Below are 17,769 nucleotides of genomic sequence, written 5' to 3'. Positions count from 1 at the left end.
TTATTAATGATACGATGTTTTTATTTGTATCATTTCCTTATTTCCTCATATAAGGAAATAAAAGCGATGGTGATCAGTTTATAAGGACTATAGTTTACACTAACAAATTCTTCATAAAAGAAGTTTATCTTATCAATCTATAATTGATATATTGGAATTTTTGGAAATGGAGCATTGTTCCATTTAGAAAGACTAAGATAAGTACAAAATAAAAGTCCCTTTGAATTGGAAACTCCTTTGATTGGTTTGAAGTTCAAAATTGCAGTAAAAGGTTATCGAAGTTGTTTACTCTTTCTCAAGGAGGAAATCAAGAACCTTGGTTCTTGGATTTTTGCATTTTTTTACACTCTTGCATTAAAATAAAAGGATCAATTTAAGGTTACTATTTTTCATTAAAAAGATCGTTAAAGAAAAGTAAACCTATGTGTACACCCACCATCATTTCATAAAAGAAATGGCATTTAATACTAACAATACAAGGGGACCATTAAAACGCAGTTCTTTGAAATCAAGAATGTTATGAAAAAGTCTTTACCTTTTCTTTATATTCTCTCTTCTTTGATAAGTGAACATTTTGTCACAGTTGCTCCTGTGCTGGTTCACTGGCCATAGTTTATGATCTGTTTAGCCTGTGTTGGACATGAAAATAATAATAATGATAATAAAAACCATTGTATCCATCACAGGGGGAAGTATTTCCTATTTGGAGGCATATATAAGGAGAAAATCTAGATAACTTTGGAACAAAATATATGCAATATGCTAATCCTAATCCTAATACATCTATGTGCTAAAGCTTCTGTCAGTCTCTGCCCCTCCCACAATAAAATGCAACCAAATAAAATAACATATAATTGCTTTCATTAATTTTGGCTTTGGCATGTCTTGACTGGCTATCCACATAGTCCTAATTTACTGTACACAAAAGAGGTGATTTATCTGGCAGTCTATTCATTGGAATTCTATTAAGCAGCCAATGTAATGATGAATGTTCTTAATGATGACCCTGAGGCTCTGCAAGTTGCTGAGGTGCTTTCTGAATCATCAATGAAAGACAACCAGAGACCATAAAATTATCTCTCCTTGGTTCCATTGTGGTTTTATTTCTTGGGAGAGGGAGACTGATGAGAATTTCTCATTAAAGCAAGACTTGCTAAATTGGGCACATTGAAAATTATGGCCCCAATCTGATACAGTCCCCTCATATCTGCTTGCTTTCAATGACTTCAACACATGTAGTATTGATCAGAAGATAAATGAAAGTTGAAACTAGGTTCTGTATATTGTGTATTGATCTTTTAATGTATTTCCAGCTCTTATGGAAAAGATACTGAAATGCAATCTTTGCTGCCACTTTCTGAGAGCAGTACAGATGAGGAGGAAGATTTCCTTGACAAGCAACATGTCATCACACTACCGTGGTCAAAGAGTTTTTAATGGTCATTTGTTCATTACTTTTCCATTTGTTACCCAGAATAAAGCACACAACCAAAAAAAAAAAAAAAAAAAAAGCAACTAAGTGATTACCTGATTACCTGTCCAGGTGCTGAAGATTTTTATTATTAATATCTTTGATGTTCCAAGGATTGTAAACTAATAAAAGTTAGTGAAATTTTAACTTTAAGGTCTTTTACTCCCAAATGCTATATGTCAAATACCAATCTCTATTGCAGATTATATTAGTAAAATTTGGTAAGTTTTAAGAAATAAGAGTGATAACTATGTCTATAAAATTTACCATAGGACAGGTAGGTTTATATTTAAGGTAATATTTAAATATTTTGATTATATTTAAAGTAATATTTAAATATTCAGTTAAATTTTAAGTAATAGTCATTAAAAATAGAGTACATTTGATGACCATGTCATAGTAGTCAAGGTCATCAATTGAGCCTGTAATTGCAGTGCGTTGTTTCCCCCTTGAGTATTTTTGACATTTATAGAAGTCTGGTAGCTTCAAAAATTGATGCTAGGAAAGAAAAAAGAGTTTAAAAAAAAAGAGGAAAAAAAGACACAAAATAAAGCTGACATATTTGTCATACTTTTTTTTCCTAGTAAATCACTGAAAACACCTAAAGCATCATATTTGGGTAAGGCCAATGTTATGGTTAGTTTCATATATTAACTGGGCTAGTTTATGGTACTCAATTTTTTTTTGTTCAAACATTATTGTAGATGTTTCTGTAAAGATTTTTTTGGATGAGATTAACATATTAAAACTGATTATTCTCCACAATGTAGATGAGCTTTATTCAAACATTGTATGAATATGTGAAACAACTGAGATACTCTGTTTAGGGAATTCTGCCTTCACTTTGCCTTTGGACAAAGAGATGCAACAACAGTTCTCCTCTGGATCTTTAGCCTGACATCCTGCCTTACAAATTTTGGACTTGCTAGTGCCATAACTGTGTGAGCCAATTTCTTAGAATGGATCTCTCTTTCTCCACAGTACCCCTTACCCACACAAATTCACTGCAGGTTCTTTGTGTGAAGAATGCTAATCTAGGCAGTTTGAAGGACCTCCAGAAGTCTGGTTTTATATAACTGTAAGCAAAATATCCAACCAGAAAAATTTAGAGGAGGAAAAGTTTAATTCGGACTCATGGTTTCAGATGTCTCAGTTCATACATGGCCATCTTCATTGCTCTGGGCCCAAGCTGAGGCAGCACATCACTGCAGAAGGGTCCAGCAGAGGAAAGCAGCTCAGTTCATGGCAGGTTCAAGAAGCAGAGAGGGGGAGGGAGAAGCGGGTACAGGGCAGATGCAGTCTTCTAGGGCATGTCCTTAGTGACCCACCTCCTCCAGCCAGACCTCATCTGCCTACAGTTACCTACCAGTCAGTCAGTTCATACTGGAACAACCTGATTAGGTTACAGCACTCCCAATCCAATCATTTCACTTCTGAATATAACTGCATTAATGTAGGAGTTTGGGGGTATACCACCTATGCAAAGCATAACATAGTCAAAGGAAATTAACCCATCGGAAGCGTTTTATTGGTGATGCTGAGTAGCAGAGGGTGGGGTTCAGGTTTTACTTAAGGAAGAGCAAAAAAGCACAAGAGAATTCATGTGGGATAGTTTTGTGGTTGTAACCTTGGGCCATTTTAAGACTGTTTTCCCTTGTGAAATTTGTTGACATCAGAAAAAATATTCTGAAGGCTTGCTGTGTACTTTCACCAAAACAGCCATGTCTCAGGGTTCAAACTCTTTTGTCATCTGTGTGTTTCTGAGCAGTAACCCATTATACAAGACAGATGACCGTTAGTGAAAATTTATCTTTGATACTTTTCTCAGGGCATCAATAAATTGCACTGGAACCTGAACCTATCACTTACTGACAGGTTAGAAAATGATGAGACTTACAGCTGTTTCTATGTCTTTTACTATAACAATCCCCTTTATTGAACATGATATAAGTGGATAATAAGCAAAAGCAAGCTAGTCATATTGTTAGAATAAAATGTTGCAAAAAATAAGTGTCTTCAGAAAGACTGTGACTCCTAAAGTAACTTTTACTTTCCTCATGACACTTCCTCTATCACAATCCCATAGACACAACAGTGAGTCACTCTTGAATCTTCACCACCTGTATGAAAAGCCCTCCTGGCATCTCATCCCGAGGCTGCTGGCTCTCTGAGTTTCAGTATCTGTGGTTAAAGGGGGTTGAATGTTCATCTTTTAATATAGGAAAAGTGTGGGGTTTTTTCCTTTTACTGTATCTGCTCAGGTTTTAAATTTCTTGACTTCTCGGTTGCTCTGAGACAACTTTTTTTTTCTTTTCTCAAGAAGGAGCAAATTGTTCCTTGAAATGCCATTTATAAAACTCAAGTGCTTTTCTCAATGTGAAGGAAGTGTTGTCTTATTTTTGTTAGAGAACAATTGGACCACTATGATTCCTTCTATGTATTCAGCCACAGCTTCTATCTTTTATGAACTAGCTCAGAAGATTTTATATGATGTCATTATCTTTTACAATATAAGAATGTTGAAATGAATATTAAGATGATGATTAATCAGCATTAATGCATCTCTGGCCAAAATCTGAGGTAAGAAAAGTGCCATACAGACTTTCTAATTTGACTTCCAATACAATATTGAAATCATACATGAGGGTCCTCTATGGCAGAGAAGAGAGCAGACTTCCCCTGCTTTTATTTGAATCCCATAACCACACATTTAGGAAAGTTCCTTAATTCCATTGCTATTAGTCTAATGAGGAAATAAAAACTAAATAAGATTAGAGCCTTTGCCTGAAGCAGCTTCAATGTGTTCTCTCATTTTGGAGTTTGAGCTTAAAATTGCTGTTAAAGGCCTATACCTAACTCTGACTATGGAACTGAAAGTGAGATCAATATTCCAGAAGAACGCTAGCTAACCATATTTCTAATACTGTAGTTAATACAGTGGACCTGTAAAAACTATTATATAACTACATGAATTTATAAATATGTTGATATTTGGAAGTTTGAACCCAGATTCTCCTAATTTTCTATTAGCCATATTAAATTCCATAATTTTACAGCTCTGTATATCCATACAATGGAGACAAATGTTATTTTGTTGTATTTGGTGGTTTGAGTATAGTGTTTGATATCCATTGAAGCCATTCACCTCTACTTCACTCTAGGGGACACAACACAGGTCAGTTTTTTTCTGATGCCCTTTAGATTGTTTCACAATGTACCCGATATGTGAGGTTCACAGACAGCATTCTTCAATGAATAAGTGTTTAAAAATGACTTAACCTCTGTAATAAGACACTCAGATATTTTAAACACTGCACCGATTCAGAAAAAGCAGTTCCTTCTGTCTCTGATTCAGTTTTTGGAAAGATTTTAGACATGCTCATGTCATCCAGGTTTTGACTCTTGCTATTTCTGATCTTTTAGGTTTAAAATATACCCTGTAAAAGAACTTTCTCTAATCTCTATGCAAACTGATTTCCCTTGTCCTTTTATTCTTTCTTTATCACTTATCAATACAGTTGTATGCTTTTCAAGATATTATGACTACATTAAAAATTTCAATAGAGCATTACTGTGTCCATTTAGTTCACCACTGTGCATAGCCCCACCCAATGCCTAACTCAGATTAGAAGGTGAATGAATTTGCAGGATTCAAGTGATAAGCCTTTTCAGTCCCCAACTTTGCCAAGGGAGACAATATCATATATATAGTGAGAGAAATGTGGGATCTATCTCAGGTTGTTATTCATGTTGTGAGAATAAGATGAAGTTAGGAATGCAAAAACACATTGGAGCCAGAAAAGGCTGTGCCATGCTAATTATTATCACTTTTCATGAGTTTATGCCATAATTTCTGAGTATATGGATGAATTAAGGGTGGATTGGTATGTGAATTTAGGGTCACATAGACATAAATAATGGACAAAGCCCACTGAACATCAAAAATGGGAAGTTCTCTCTCAGTGAACTGAATAATTAGACTGAATTATGCATAATGCCAGTGTTTACATTAAAAGCTAGATACTTAAAATTGTTCTATTAAAATTATTTCTGAAACATTGATACATACACCCATAACTTTCTTCTACAGTATATATTATAAGCTTTTAAATACTAAAATTTTACTAACACTTTATAAACATTCTTTACATCATACTTCCAGAGAAAAGTCAAAACATACTATTTATACATTCCCAAATCTGTTTTTATAGGATATTCTGTTTCATCATAATTTTTACCCCTAGTTATTTATTACTAGCCACATTTGCATGAAAACAATGTTTATTTCCTTTGAGTTCATCTGTGCCTGTAGTTTATCCCCTACCTAAAGTCATAATTCTTTGTTAGTGACACCCTGATTGTTCACTGGGTAAATGATTATGATGTTGCAAACAAGATTATGACTTGAGCTGGGGAATAACCAGCAGGCATAGATGAACTCTCAGGAAATAAAGATCCTCCTCTTTTAACACAAGTGCCTTCCATATTTAAGGCAAAGGAGAGGATATTCTCAACATTCTCCATAAGGTGACAGTTATGTTTAAAATGTGGAGAATTAATTGATTGATAATGTTTCTTCTTCAAATGCATATAGAACACAGTAACAGTAATAGAGACATAGTTCTGAAAGGAGTCTTTTTGCTCTTCTGCTACAAGGAAGCAATATGTGTATTGTTTTCTATCCAGAAAAAAAATACACTTTATTCCAGATACAAATGTTTATAACGATTTCCAAAGAAGGAATTAGTCTTCATCCCTATTTTACAATTAATTAAACCTTATATAGTCAACATAAATGTGAAAGAAATGTTTTGATAAATTTTTATATAATTTCACCTTTTTCACTTACTTGTCTGTTTTTATAAGATGTTATTTTGTTGTTCACTCAAATGATGATGGTGTTCCCAAATAGATCTGTACTTTAAAAAGAAGACCTGGAAACACAGGCAGAAGATGAAGATACAGGTTTTATTTTTTAGAAGTATTCAGGGCATTTATTTTTCTACTCTGACTACCTATATCATAGGCCTAGAAGAATGTCTTTTAGGTTAGGCTATTGAATCAGGTAGGATTTGGTTTAATTTTATTTAAAAACACCCAGTAAAAGTGTAATAAAATAAGTTTATTTCCCTTTTATGGAAATGGAGTCTGGTAGGCAGTCAGGGGCTACTAAGGCAACTACCTGGAACTATTCTGTTTCACCCTCAAGGTCACCTCACCAGCCCAGTTGGTTAGAGGTGTCTAGTCATCATAATCTGAGATCTAGCTTTTAGAAGGGAGAAATGAAAGAACCAATTAGGCATCTTCCTCACTGAGGCTTCTCTTCCTGCAAGTTGTACATAACATTTCTGCTTGCGTATCTCAGCCAGAACATAGCCATATTTAGATGCAAGAGAATCAGAAATGTGGTTGAAATATGTGGGTAAATTGCTGCCCTGATAAAATTAGGGTTGTGTTCAGAGGGAAGATGAGAAGAGAGAACACAGAAGGCAACTCTGTATTTTTTAATTTTAAAAAATTCTCTAATATTATCCTCATTACTGACCTACAGTTGATTGTTTTCTTCATATATGGATTTTGCAGCTAATGTTTGTAATAAGTGGTAGAAACCAATATTTGGAGATTTAAATAAGTCACATTTGGAGGCACTACAATACTTAAATAATTCAATTTCTTACATAATCCATACCTCTAGTTCATGTTTTTATGCTTCCACAAAGGCATACTATACACAAACAGAGAGCTCATCATTATTCAGCTTCAAGTTTTCACCTTAGGACTTCTTGAAACACATTCCACATCTCTTTAAAGTTCAGACTTTGGGCTAATGCCCAAATCCAATCTGCTTTGGCAAAGATTTGCAATGCACTGTGCTAAAATGCTATGATATGAAATATTGTTTCAAATGAATGTTCTAATATTAGGAGTTCAGAAAACTATGATATTATAAATTTCACAAATTTAAAATAATATGTAAAAGAATATCCTAAAGAAATGTTGGAATTTAGTATACTAGAGCCAAAGATTTGAGGTGGTCCCACAGATAAAAGTCTCACTATTTTGTTCCAATGAAGCAAGATTTAAATCCTTTATATTCAACATATATGTACAATAAGAATGTGTTTAAACTGAGTTCTGGCTATCTTGATTTGGAAAGGATAATCAAGAGCAACCAAAATGTTCAACAAATATATGTTTGCTGGGATATATTTTATATAAGGAATTATAAGTAAGATTGAAAAAAAAGACTACGAATCCCAAATTTTGAGATCTATGGTTAGAGTTTTTGATGATCTCTGAGCCCCAATCTCATGGTTATCATCTGGGATTTATGTTGTCACAAGTTTTAAGATATGGGGCTGAATTTATATCCTTCTGCTGTAAAACCAGACTCTAGAGGACTATGGGTAGAAGATAGTTCTTCACTGAAATCCATCCAAATATTACCCAAGTGCCTATATCACTTCACTGACTTCAAGTAAGATTTGTTTCTTCAAATATGTGTGTGTGTGTGTGTGTGTGTGTATTCCTCAAGATATTGAGAGTAAAGTCAATTTATTTTAGCAATAAATAAAAGTCTCTGAAAATCTGAGAACAAGAACTATTAAAAAGTTGGTTTCAAGCTGGAACCTGAGTCAGTTCTCCCTCAGGGTGGTCATGGATGCTCACCAGCACTTTTCTTGGTCAGGTAGCTGTATTTTTCTCAACTGTCAGTCTTCTTATACTTACTCTTGCTTTCTGCTCATGCTCAAGGATTTAACTTATCTGGGTACATTCAGTTCTCTCACTCTACTTTATAGCTCCTCTAAGATAGCTACTTAATCCGCTGAATCAGTTTTTCAGTTCTTAATCCAAAGGGAGAAGTTGTATTGGTGAGGCTTGGGTGTTTTCAAACTATTAAGACAATATGGTAGTCTAAGAATCCAAAGCTGGTTAAATCCAAATTGTTGCCAGACCATGGCGAATAATTTGGTAGAGGGAGGGGAGAAACATGGCCTCTACAACATAACAAGCCAAGAATTATGAGTTAAGACAGTCTTGAAAAAGTGAAGTGGTTTTGATAAGCCATAAGTGTTTCTTAAAGGATTTTCTGGGAAGTCAGTCAATATCAAAGGTGGAGGTTTTCAGGAGAGATTTCTGAGTGACATGAGGAAGTAAGGAGGAGGATCATGGAGAAACAGGTATTACATGATGGCAACGAGTCAGGCTTATCCTGTCTGTGTCATAATTGTGTAGATAGTACCTCTTGTCTCAATGTAATCTCATCAACCTAAGACGACGGCAGTGTTAATAGATCTAGTCAAGGCCAACCTCTCACACAGGATTCAGGTGTCAATTTCACTCCATTCTCAAAGAGCCATTGCTGCAAGTGAGTAACCTAAAGCTTCATTTTAATTTTGTTCTCTGTGTCCTCATCATAGACATTTCTTCATTTCCAGGACTGATCTACTTGACAAGCTATGAAGTGAAATTTCACACTGAATTGCCCTCTGGGCAGTACTCTGTGGAGGTCCCAGCAGACTTTCCTGGGTGACATTACAAATGTAGCAGGTGCCTTCCCTCAGCTAGTCTGGTATGCAGGGCCAGATGATTCTGGGGGGAGCTCAAGCCTGTCTCACACGATTCCCTTTTATTGATTCTTGAAATAGCCCAATTTTCTTCTTTATAGAGGAAGAACTAAACCCCAAGCAGATGCTTGTGATTAAAGTCAGAGATAATGATAGTAGAACTTTTACCAAGGATGTGTCTCCTCCTGCTCTCAGATAAATGCCAAGGTGAAAACAAGCCATTTATCTGCAAATAAACATTGTGCTGGGGATAAATGCTTTATTTTCCAAGTTTGAAACAATTATGCTTTGACAGCATCACTCCTTTCAAGATTTTAGGTTTATTATAACATCATTAAAAACACATTTAGTTGATATTAGTAAAACACAGTTCATTGCACTGTTATATAAAAGACAATTTTGACATAAAACTAGTAAAAAGGCAGTCTTCAATTTAATTGTCAATATTTCTAAAAATATATTCTATCATTTTATGCTTTAAAGTATTTGATGCACTGAAACAACTTTGAATGAATGAAATTTTATTTTCTTGTATGAAGAAGAACGAGAGACTATAATTATACCTCATGGCAAATTTTTCATTATATGGTATTTATCTGTAATGTAGAAAATGCCTTTATTATTAAAATTAAATCAGGAGATGTTATTTTACTTTATTCTACAACACCAGTCACAAATGCTATCTCAGAAGAAGAAAAGTGTTTTACAATTTTTTGTTAAAGAATCTCAACTGTACAAAGTTTAAATTCAGGTTAAACATCCTTTCTTGGAAGAACTACACTTTAGAATATGCCTCAAAGATTTGGGGTGATTCATTCATAAGGCAAACATAATTCCTACTAATGTTCAGTCTAAAATATCCTTCTTAGAGAAGGGACAGCATGCAGCCATAACTTCTGGTGCAAAGTAGCTTTTCTGAGTCCACATCCTCTTTATGTTCTTCTCACAATCTTTTTTTTTTTTTCTCCTTCACTAGTAAAATTCCTCAGTAAATATGTCTGCATGTTTTTGTTCTCTCATCTTCTGAGTTCTCTTGGATCCATTCAAATTAGGATCTTGTTCCAACCACTTGATTGTAACATTCCTGTCAACAATGACCTCCAAATTTCTATGACATCATCAAAGGCTCTCAGCATCATTTGATTTCATTGACCTGTTATCTTTGAAACTGTGCTTCATATTTCATTAGGGCACTATGTTCTCATGATTTCCTTTTCACGCACTTTATTGCTCCCTTACAGTGCTGTCTGAAAGTTCTTCTTTCACCAGCCCTGGAATTTTGGTATGCTTACAGCAGAGTCTTTGCCCTTTATATATATATCTAAGTTCTCTCTAGGTGCTCCTACCCAACCCCAAATGCATAATTTTACCTTAAACATCACTACTGAACTTTGGATTTTCAAAACAATTGAGATTTGGCTTCGAATTGGCTTCTCTTTGAGTTCCCATTTGATAAATAACAATGTTATTCATATAATTGTTCAGGCCAAGAAATCTAGGAATTATCTCATTTTCTCACATGCATTAGAGAGTCTTTAACTCAGTCTTAAAATATGCCTACATCACTCCCATGTAAATAATTTCATTCCTGACCTAACATCTTTACAAAACACCCCGAATTATCAACTAAACATTAGCTCACATTCCTCCCTACTGCTAACAAGGCTCAAGGCAATGTAAAAATTATTTTTTAATGAAATACATTTTTAAAAATAAAAGACTATGAATAACATCTAATAAAGCTCTATTCAGATATTTTACTAAGAAAACCCTAAGTTCATTCCTAGCACCTAAATTGAGATTCTACTCTTTAAATCAGTAGTAAATTTTTTGTTTTGAAAGCTCATTGCAGTGGGAAATAATGTTGCATTATTCTTAGAATTGAAGCTAACTTTTTCCCAGTGGCCACCAAGGTCCTACATGATCAAGTCCCTACCAACTCTGGGGTCTCATCCTCTTTAATCTAAACTCACCCTTCTCTGAACTCAATGGTCTAGTTTATGTTGCTTAAATTTATGATGTTTCTAATTTTCAGGAACTTCATATTCTCTCTTCTTTCTTTAATATTGTCCCCCTAGATCCTTGCATGGATTCTCCTTTACATTGTTCAGATCTTAAATATTTTTCAGAGTTCTTCACACGCCACCATGTATTAAGGAATCATTTTTCTCTGTATTATGTGTTATTTTTTTAACCATATTACTTCAGAAAACATTTCCTGTAGGAAGAGTGTCCTCCACTAGAATATAATATTTTTCTTTTACGGTACTTGGGATGGAATCCCAGACCTCATGCATGCAAGGCAAGTCCATGACCCTTGAGCTACATTCTCAGTGAATATTAAGTTCTTGATGGGTCAGACTTTCTTGTTCATGAGTATGTACCAGTGTGTGTCTGGCACAGAGAAGATGTTTAGTAACTATTCACTTAATAAAGAAATTTTTTTTCTTTGCAAAGATCTGTAGAGAGAAAAGTTGACAGACAAGCTTTCCTCGGTAACTTCATAACGTATACTAAGCAGCTACAACATGTTAGCATTTCTCATGAACCTCACAACAACTCCATAAGAAAGATACAACTATTAGTTCCCATATTACCTACGAAGAAATTAAGGCTGAAAATTGTTAAATAATGTTCCAATGTTACCAAGTCAGTAAGCAGAAATGGTAGATTACAAATATAGGAAGTCTGGTTCCCGATTCTATACTTGTCCATGTGTGATGTTTATTTCCCACTGCAATGAGCTTTCAAAACAAAAAATTTACTACTGATTTAAAGAGTAGATTTCAATTTAGGTGCTAGGAATGAACTTAGGGTTTTCTTAATAAAATATCTGAATAGAGCTTTATTAGATGTTATTCATAGTCTTATTCTTTAAAATGTATTTCATTAAAAATAAAAAATAATAATTTTTACATTGCCTTGAGCCTTGTATGTATCCAATAAATTTTGTTTTCCTAAATTATCAAAAGCAGAATCTAGATTTGTGATAATTTTTATACTGTTAGCATTGGGGTGGTCATTTCATCCCAAAGGTAGAAAGTATAGTTTTGTTGACAGCTGAGAGGTGGCTGGTAAGAAGGTTAAATCTAGCTTGCAGCCTTTGGGTCCTTCCAGTTGGCTCAGGTAATATTTGATTATCAGATTTCCTAAGTATGCTTACCCACACAATAATTTTATGAGACACTTCATTTATACTAATAGTCATTGTTAGCTGCCTAATAAACATTTTTGACAATCCATTATGTGCTAGGCCCTGAAGAAGGCTTTGGGGCATAAATGAATAAAATATGAATCCTGACTCAAGGACTTTGTGGTCTGATAGGGAGGGTAGCCACATAAATAAATGCACTAATGAATATAGATTGACCTCATCTCTGTGATACTTGCGTTAAGAAAAGCTTTACCAGAGAAGTAGTGTTCAAAGTGGGTCTTAAAAATGAATGCGATTTTGTTTTCTCAACTGAGATAGTAGGGTGGGGATGAAAAGCATTCCTGTCAAAACTTACATGGCAGAAATAGCTCAAATGTTCAGGGACACTTGTCTTTTGGCTCTTTCTCATCTGCAAGTTCACTAATGATTATTTGGTTGTTATTCAGGCGGTTTTTAGCCCAAAGAGAAAAGATTCTGAATTTCCATGTGCTAAGGTTATCTTAAGATTTGCCATCAGGGATCAGTATATCCTTCTAAGCTCTAGAGATTTGATATTCTGTCTTAAATGGGGCAGGAAAGAAAAAAAGGTCCATTTTTCAAGTTATATTTCAGGTAGTGATGACAGGATATAAAAAGAGCAAAGGGGACTTCCATTGATATACAGGGACAAGCTGAATTCAGCTACACATGGCAGGGGGATGTCAGTCAAAGCAATAGCAATGAGCTTATTTGCTTTCTGCAATTTCTGGGGGAAAAAACATCACCAGGAACCTCTAGCAAAATGAATGATGGGGTCATGTGCTGTCCTACTTTCTGATGTTATAGAAGATAGGAGGCATTATCTGAACAGTATCTGAGACATTTATCGACTGCATTGTCATATGCTGTTTAGAATTCAATACAGAGAAAAATGTTTTGTCAAAGCTTTTCAAACTATATGCTCCACAGGGCTCTGGTTTCAAGAAGGTCCTTTAGGGTGGAAGGAGTCAAGGAGCAGGGTTCTCAACTTCTACCCAAGTTGCAGTCAGAAATGTCATTTTCATCTCTTGGTGTCATATTTTTCTCCAGTAAAGATTTGTCATTTAAATTTTTTGAACAGCACTGTCCCCAGTCCACTATAATGTGAGATAGGCCCTTCTTGTGATTGCTGTTTTAATTGAGTGGAATAGAACTGTGCACATGCTCCGAGTAGCAGCATGACAAACACCTAATACAGACTGCACAGCACTTTGTGCTGGGAACACTCTGCTTGACTCAGAGCTGAGTCATTGTTCTGATGCTGTATTTTTACCAATTTAAAAAGCACTTAACTATTCGATTTCTGATGAAAAGAAATTCAAGAGGAAGCCCATAGAGGTTTGAAGTGATTCTGCAACCTATTTTCATTCCCTCATAGCTATAAGAAGCTGAAGAAGTGAGATTTCAAAGTCTTTATTTTAAGAAGTATAAATACTAGAGAATTTTTCTATTTTTAGAGTACATGTTTGAAGATATTTTCGGGGGGAACTGTACAGAGTGAGTGTACCTAGGACCTAGACCTAAAACATATTCCCTTGAGTGGATCAGTCACTAAGGCTCAGGGACAGAGTTGTTATCAGTCATGGGCTAGGAAAGTGCTGTGGCCACAGGTGACACAGTGTAGTAGAGATGGTAAGGATGACTTGGCAGAGCCCCTACCATGCACCAGTTAATCAGGACAGTAAATAGGGTAAGATCAGGGCAAGACCACGTCAAGATCAGGTACTGAACAGAGTATCAAAACAGGGCTCAGAAATAAGGAGATACCTGGAGGTTTTGACAGAGAATTAGGTTGCTGTCTATTTATCAACTCCAGGAATTTGACAAATGGAGAAATGAGTCCCTGAATAAATATCAAGAAGTTCATAAATCCCATGATAATCCAAACTTATGTGAGTTTGTATTGTGGAAAAGAGGCTATGGCTTTGTTCAGACTCTTAAAGGAATCCACACATGATAAAATCTCAAAATTGTTGTATGAGACCTAAGATGATATTGAATTAAGGCCAAGATGAACTTGATTCAGGAATATCTGAATTGTAAATGTCTTCTCAAAGAGGGACAAAGAGAGACCCAGAATATGTATATAAGTCAGCCTACCCATAGGGTTACGTGGTCTCTTCTTTGGGAAAGGTAGAGAACATCAGGCAAAAAAGTAGCTCTCTGTCCTTTCTGGGGGTGGGAAGGGGGTTCCCTCTCTAGCCAGAGGTAGAGCAATTAACAAATATTTCATAACCAGCCTCATTGGTGGGGATTTGCAGGCTTCATTCCCACTGAATAGAATCGATATTAGTATAGGACTTGCATTTATTCCTACATTGATCAAATGTTATTTATCATATAAAATATCACTGGACCCTGTGCAGGCATATACAGGGTCCGTCTCATGAAACTTACATTCTAGTTGAATAGTCAGACTATGGAAAATGTAGTGATTATAGTTAGAGATATAAAAGAAATAAGCAGGATTCTGAGATTGTATTGGGATGGACAGGTTTACATGGCAGAAGTAATGTCTCTCTGAAATTAGTGGACAAAAGAATTGGTAGGATATTCCATTGCTGGTTTTGGGGTGTGCTTGGCTCCACAAGATCACCACTCAAAGATGTAGACTGCTTAAGTCTCTCCCATTTCTAACATTATTGGTTAACAAAGCACAGAATGAGAATAAGGCCATTCACACGCTATGTCCATAAACTTCTGACAAATGACATATCACTTCCATTTTTATTTCTTTGTTTAAAGAAAAAGTATGGTTGCTGGGAATATTTTAAATCAGGTCGTCAAGAAAGTCTTTCATGAAGAGGTGATATTTAAGCAGAAATCTGAAAATGAGAAAATACTAGTCATTTGAATAGGGAGATGAGGTGAAGAAGAAAATAATTTATGAAGAACAGCATATGTCATCAGTAATACACTTGGAAGTCTTTAGGAATGTAAGAATGATGTCACTCAAAATGGTAGTAAGGAGAGTGGTTGAAAATGAGGCTGAAAAGGTAGCCTGGTATTTGAATTATAAAAAAACACATTTAGTCAATAATAATAATGATGTAAGTGTTGGAGTCATATTGCTGAAAATGCCGTTGAATTTTCAGTGTAAGATGTCTTTCTACAAGTCCAGTATCTGAACCAGGTTAGTTCTGGACATACAGCATACATATAAACTTACAGATGATAATGGAATTATCATGGATTCTTGGGAATAATCAAATGATAACATCATGCTCATTTCCTCATTATTAGGTAAGGAGTAGTTAATCTGGAGAGTTGTGCTAAAGATCATCTTCTGAGACCCATAAGATCCAAGGACAGCTGGATAGGAATGCTCTTATACTTTACCAGTAAAGACAATTTGGCAGATCTAGCATGTACCACTGTAATCCCTCTACAAATTATTAGAAAAATCTGCCGAGGACAATAAAACTAAACTTGAAATATTTGTCATTTTAGTTTTATTGTCACTCTTTCCCTCTCAAACACTGGACTACAAAATCTCTGAGAACAGGAAAGTATTAATTATTGATTATCTGTGTCTAGCATGGTACCTGGGACATCCTAGGCATTTGGAACCTAAAAGGTAAATGAGAGACTGAATTAAAAAGCCATGATATCATTGTGACTATTACCATTACCATTATTGACATCTAATAGGCTCAGCCCCTCCAGCTGGTTTTTCATTATGTTTACCAGTACATCCTCAATTTATGGTTGGGTAGTTTGTCCTGGACTGAGGAAAAAAATGACACAAAATCCATCATGTATACTGACATGTCCTCTTGAAGGCTCTATATCTGTCTTTTATTATTTATAATTTAATGATGTCCCACAGACAACTGGGATCTTGTTCACTGAATTCAGGTTACAGGAAGAATACCTAGTACTGGTAATAAAAAACCTAAAAAAACTGGTGACTCGTGTAATCTCCGATAGCTTTTTACATCCTCAATCACCTGAGGAACATCCCAGCAGAAGGAATGCCATGGTAGCATAAAAGAATGACTAAATTAGCATAGGTTTTAAGTCTTTTCAGGGTACCAGTGGCCTTGATGACTCTGGTTTTCAACTGAGGCAGTAGTTTGAGTAGGAAAATGCATGGCATATATTCTGTACCACCTTACATTAGTAAAACAGTCTTACTGGCCAGTGGAATGATTTTGGTCCCAATCAGATTAACATCTGTTCTGTGCACCATTTATGAAGGGCTTAGTCTGTGCATTTCATCGACTGCAAAACAAATAAGAGCCTATCAGCAAGTGCCTTCAAGGTCTGGGTATGAGCTGGACATAGGGATGTTTTAGAGCCATTTTCTTCTCTCATATTCTTTAATGTCAAAATAGGAATATTTTTTGCTAACATTTGTGAAGATGATGTGAACAAGATAAACTATTTCCCTATCACTTTGCAAATCACTTAAAATGCATCAGGCATTAAAAAAAAATCAAGAAGTTATGGTAGAAACAGTAGAGAGGAAAGCAAGCAATAATGGGAGCAGCAGTAATCACATCCCAACATAAAACTTATCTTTAAACTGGGACCCCCTTTTCTTTTTATATCTGGTTAAACTTGGCTTAAGCCTTAGTCCCTTATTTTTATGAGATTCCAGAGTTTTCCAAATTTCCTGGGGTTTATTGTCTCTTGTGTTTCTTTGTGTCTATTTCATATCAATATATACTCCTTCTATTTTTCTTACTCACTTGCAATTATGGAAGAACCATGCTGTTTTCCACAAGGAGTCTTCTTGAAACCAGACACATCGTGAAGGCTGTCATTTGGAGGAACATTGTTTGGGGAGTGTATAGTAATGGGAGACAAGTTTGTGGAGGACATCATATCTCTGGTGGTGGGTAGAAAAAGATATTAGGTTAGGCTGACAACAACTTGGATATGGAAGATGATACTCAAGGTTTAAGACAAACTGGGAGATGATGCAGCCATTTAAGGACTGGGATAAGGGACAAACATGAAAATAAATATTTCATATGCTTCCATGTTTTAATTTATGCCACAATATTTCCAAAATATATTTTTGCCAGAGTTAAATCTGCCTACTCTCATCATTTGAATGATGATTTTTAACTTGTTATTATTAACTATGAAATTAGATTAATATGAAATTCATACTGCTTTCTTTTGTGGCTTAGAGTGATCCAGAAAGACTTTCTATCATGTCTGGAGAACAACAAAGTCTTTAGCATGTCAATTTATCAAAAATACATGGAATTAAGCAAATATAAATCAATTTACTTGTGAGAGCTCTGAAAATCAAACAGTAAAATGTCTTTAATTGATATGCATTGGAATGTGATGGCTGGTTAATTCAGAAGCTTATTCAGAAACCAATCTAGCCCTGATGTGGGGATAATGGACTGCTAATTGCCATTCATTTGAGCCTACTAATATCTTGTTTCCCACCCGTTATGTTCTCTCCTCTTGGCATGTCTGCCAAGCAGATCAACCTGAGCTATTGGATAAGGTTAAAGTGCTTGAGGCAGTGAAGTCTCCAGTCATTCCATTCTCATATATTGCTAATTTTAAAAAATATTTCAAAAAGGAAAAGT

At 35.2% G+C, this 17,769-nt stretch overlaps 1 protein-coding gene across 1 annotated transcript in view; it reads left to right on the top strand.

Annotated features, from left to right (window-relative positions):
• Zbbx (zinc finger B-box domain containing) overlaps window positions 1-1,437 on the top strand; it is a 124,560-nt gene extending 123,123 nt beyond the window's left edge. The window contains exon 19 of the mRNA XM_026403647.2: window positions 1,314-1,437. Coding sequence (XP_026259432.2) covers window positions 1,314-1,437 — 124 coding nt within the window. The remainder of the gene's footprint in view (window positions 1-1,313) is intronic.
• Window positions 1,438-17,769: the final 16,332 nt, after the last annotated feature.

Source organism: Urocitellus parryii, chromosome 2 (genome assembly GCF_045843805.1).
Source record: "Urocitellus parryii isolate mUroPar1 chromosome 2, mUroPar1.hap1, whole genome shotgun sequence".
Lineage (NCBI taxonomy): Eukaryota > Metazoa > Chordata > Mammalia > Rodentia > Sciuridae > Urocitellus > Urocitellus parryii.
The sequence above is the reverse complement of the archived record's forward strand: the minus strand, read 5'-3'. Positions and strand labels throughout refer to the sequence as shown.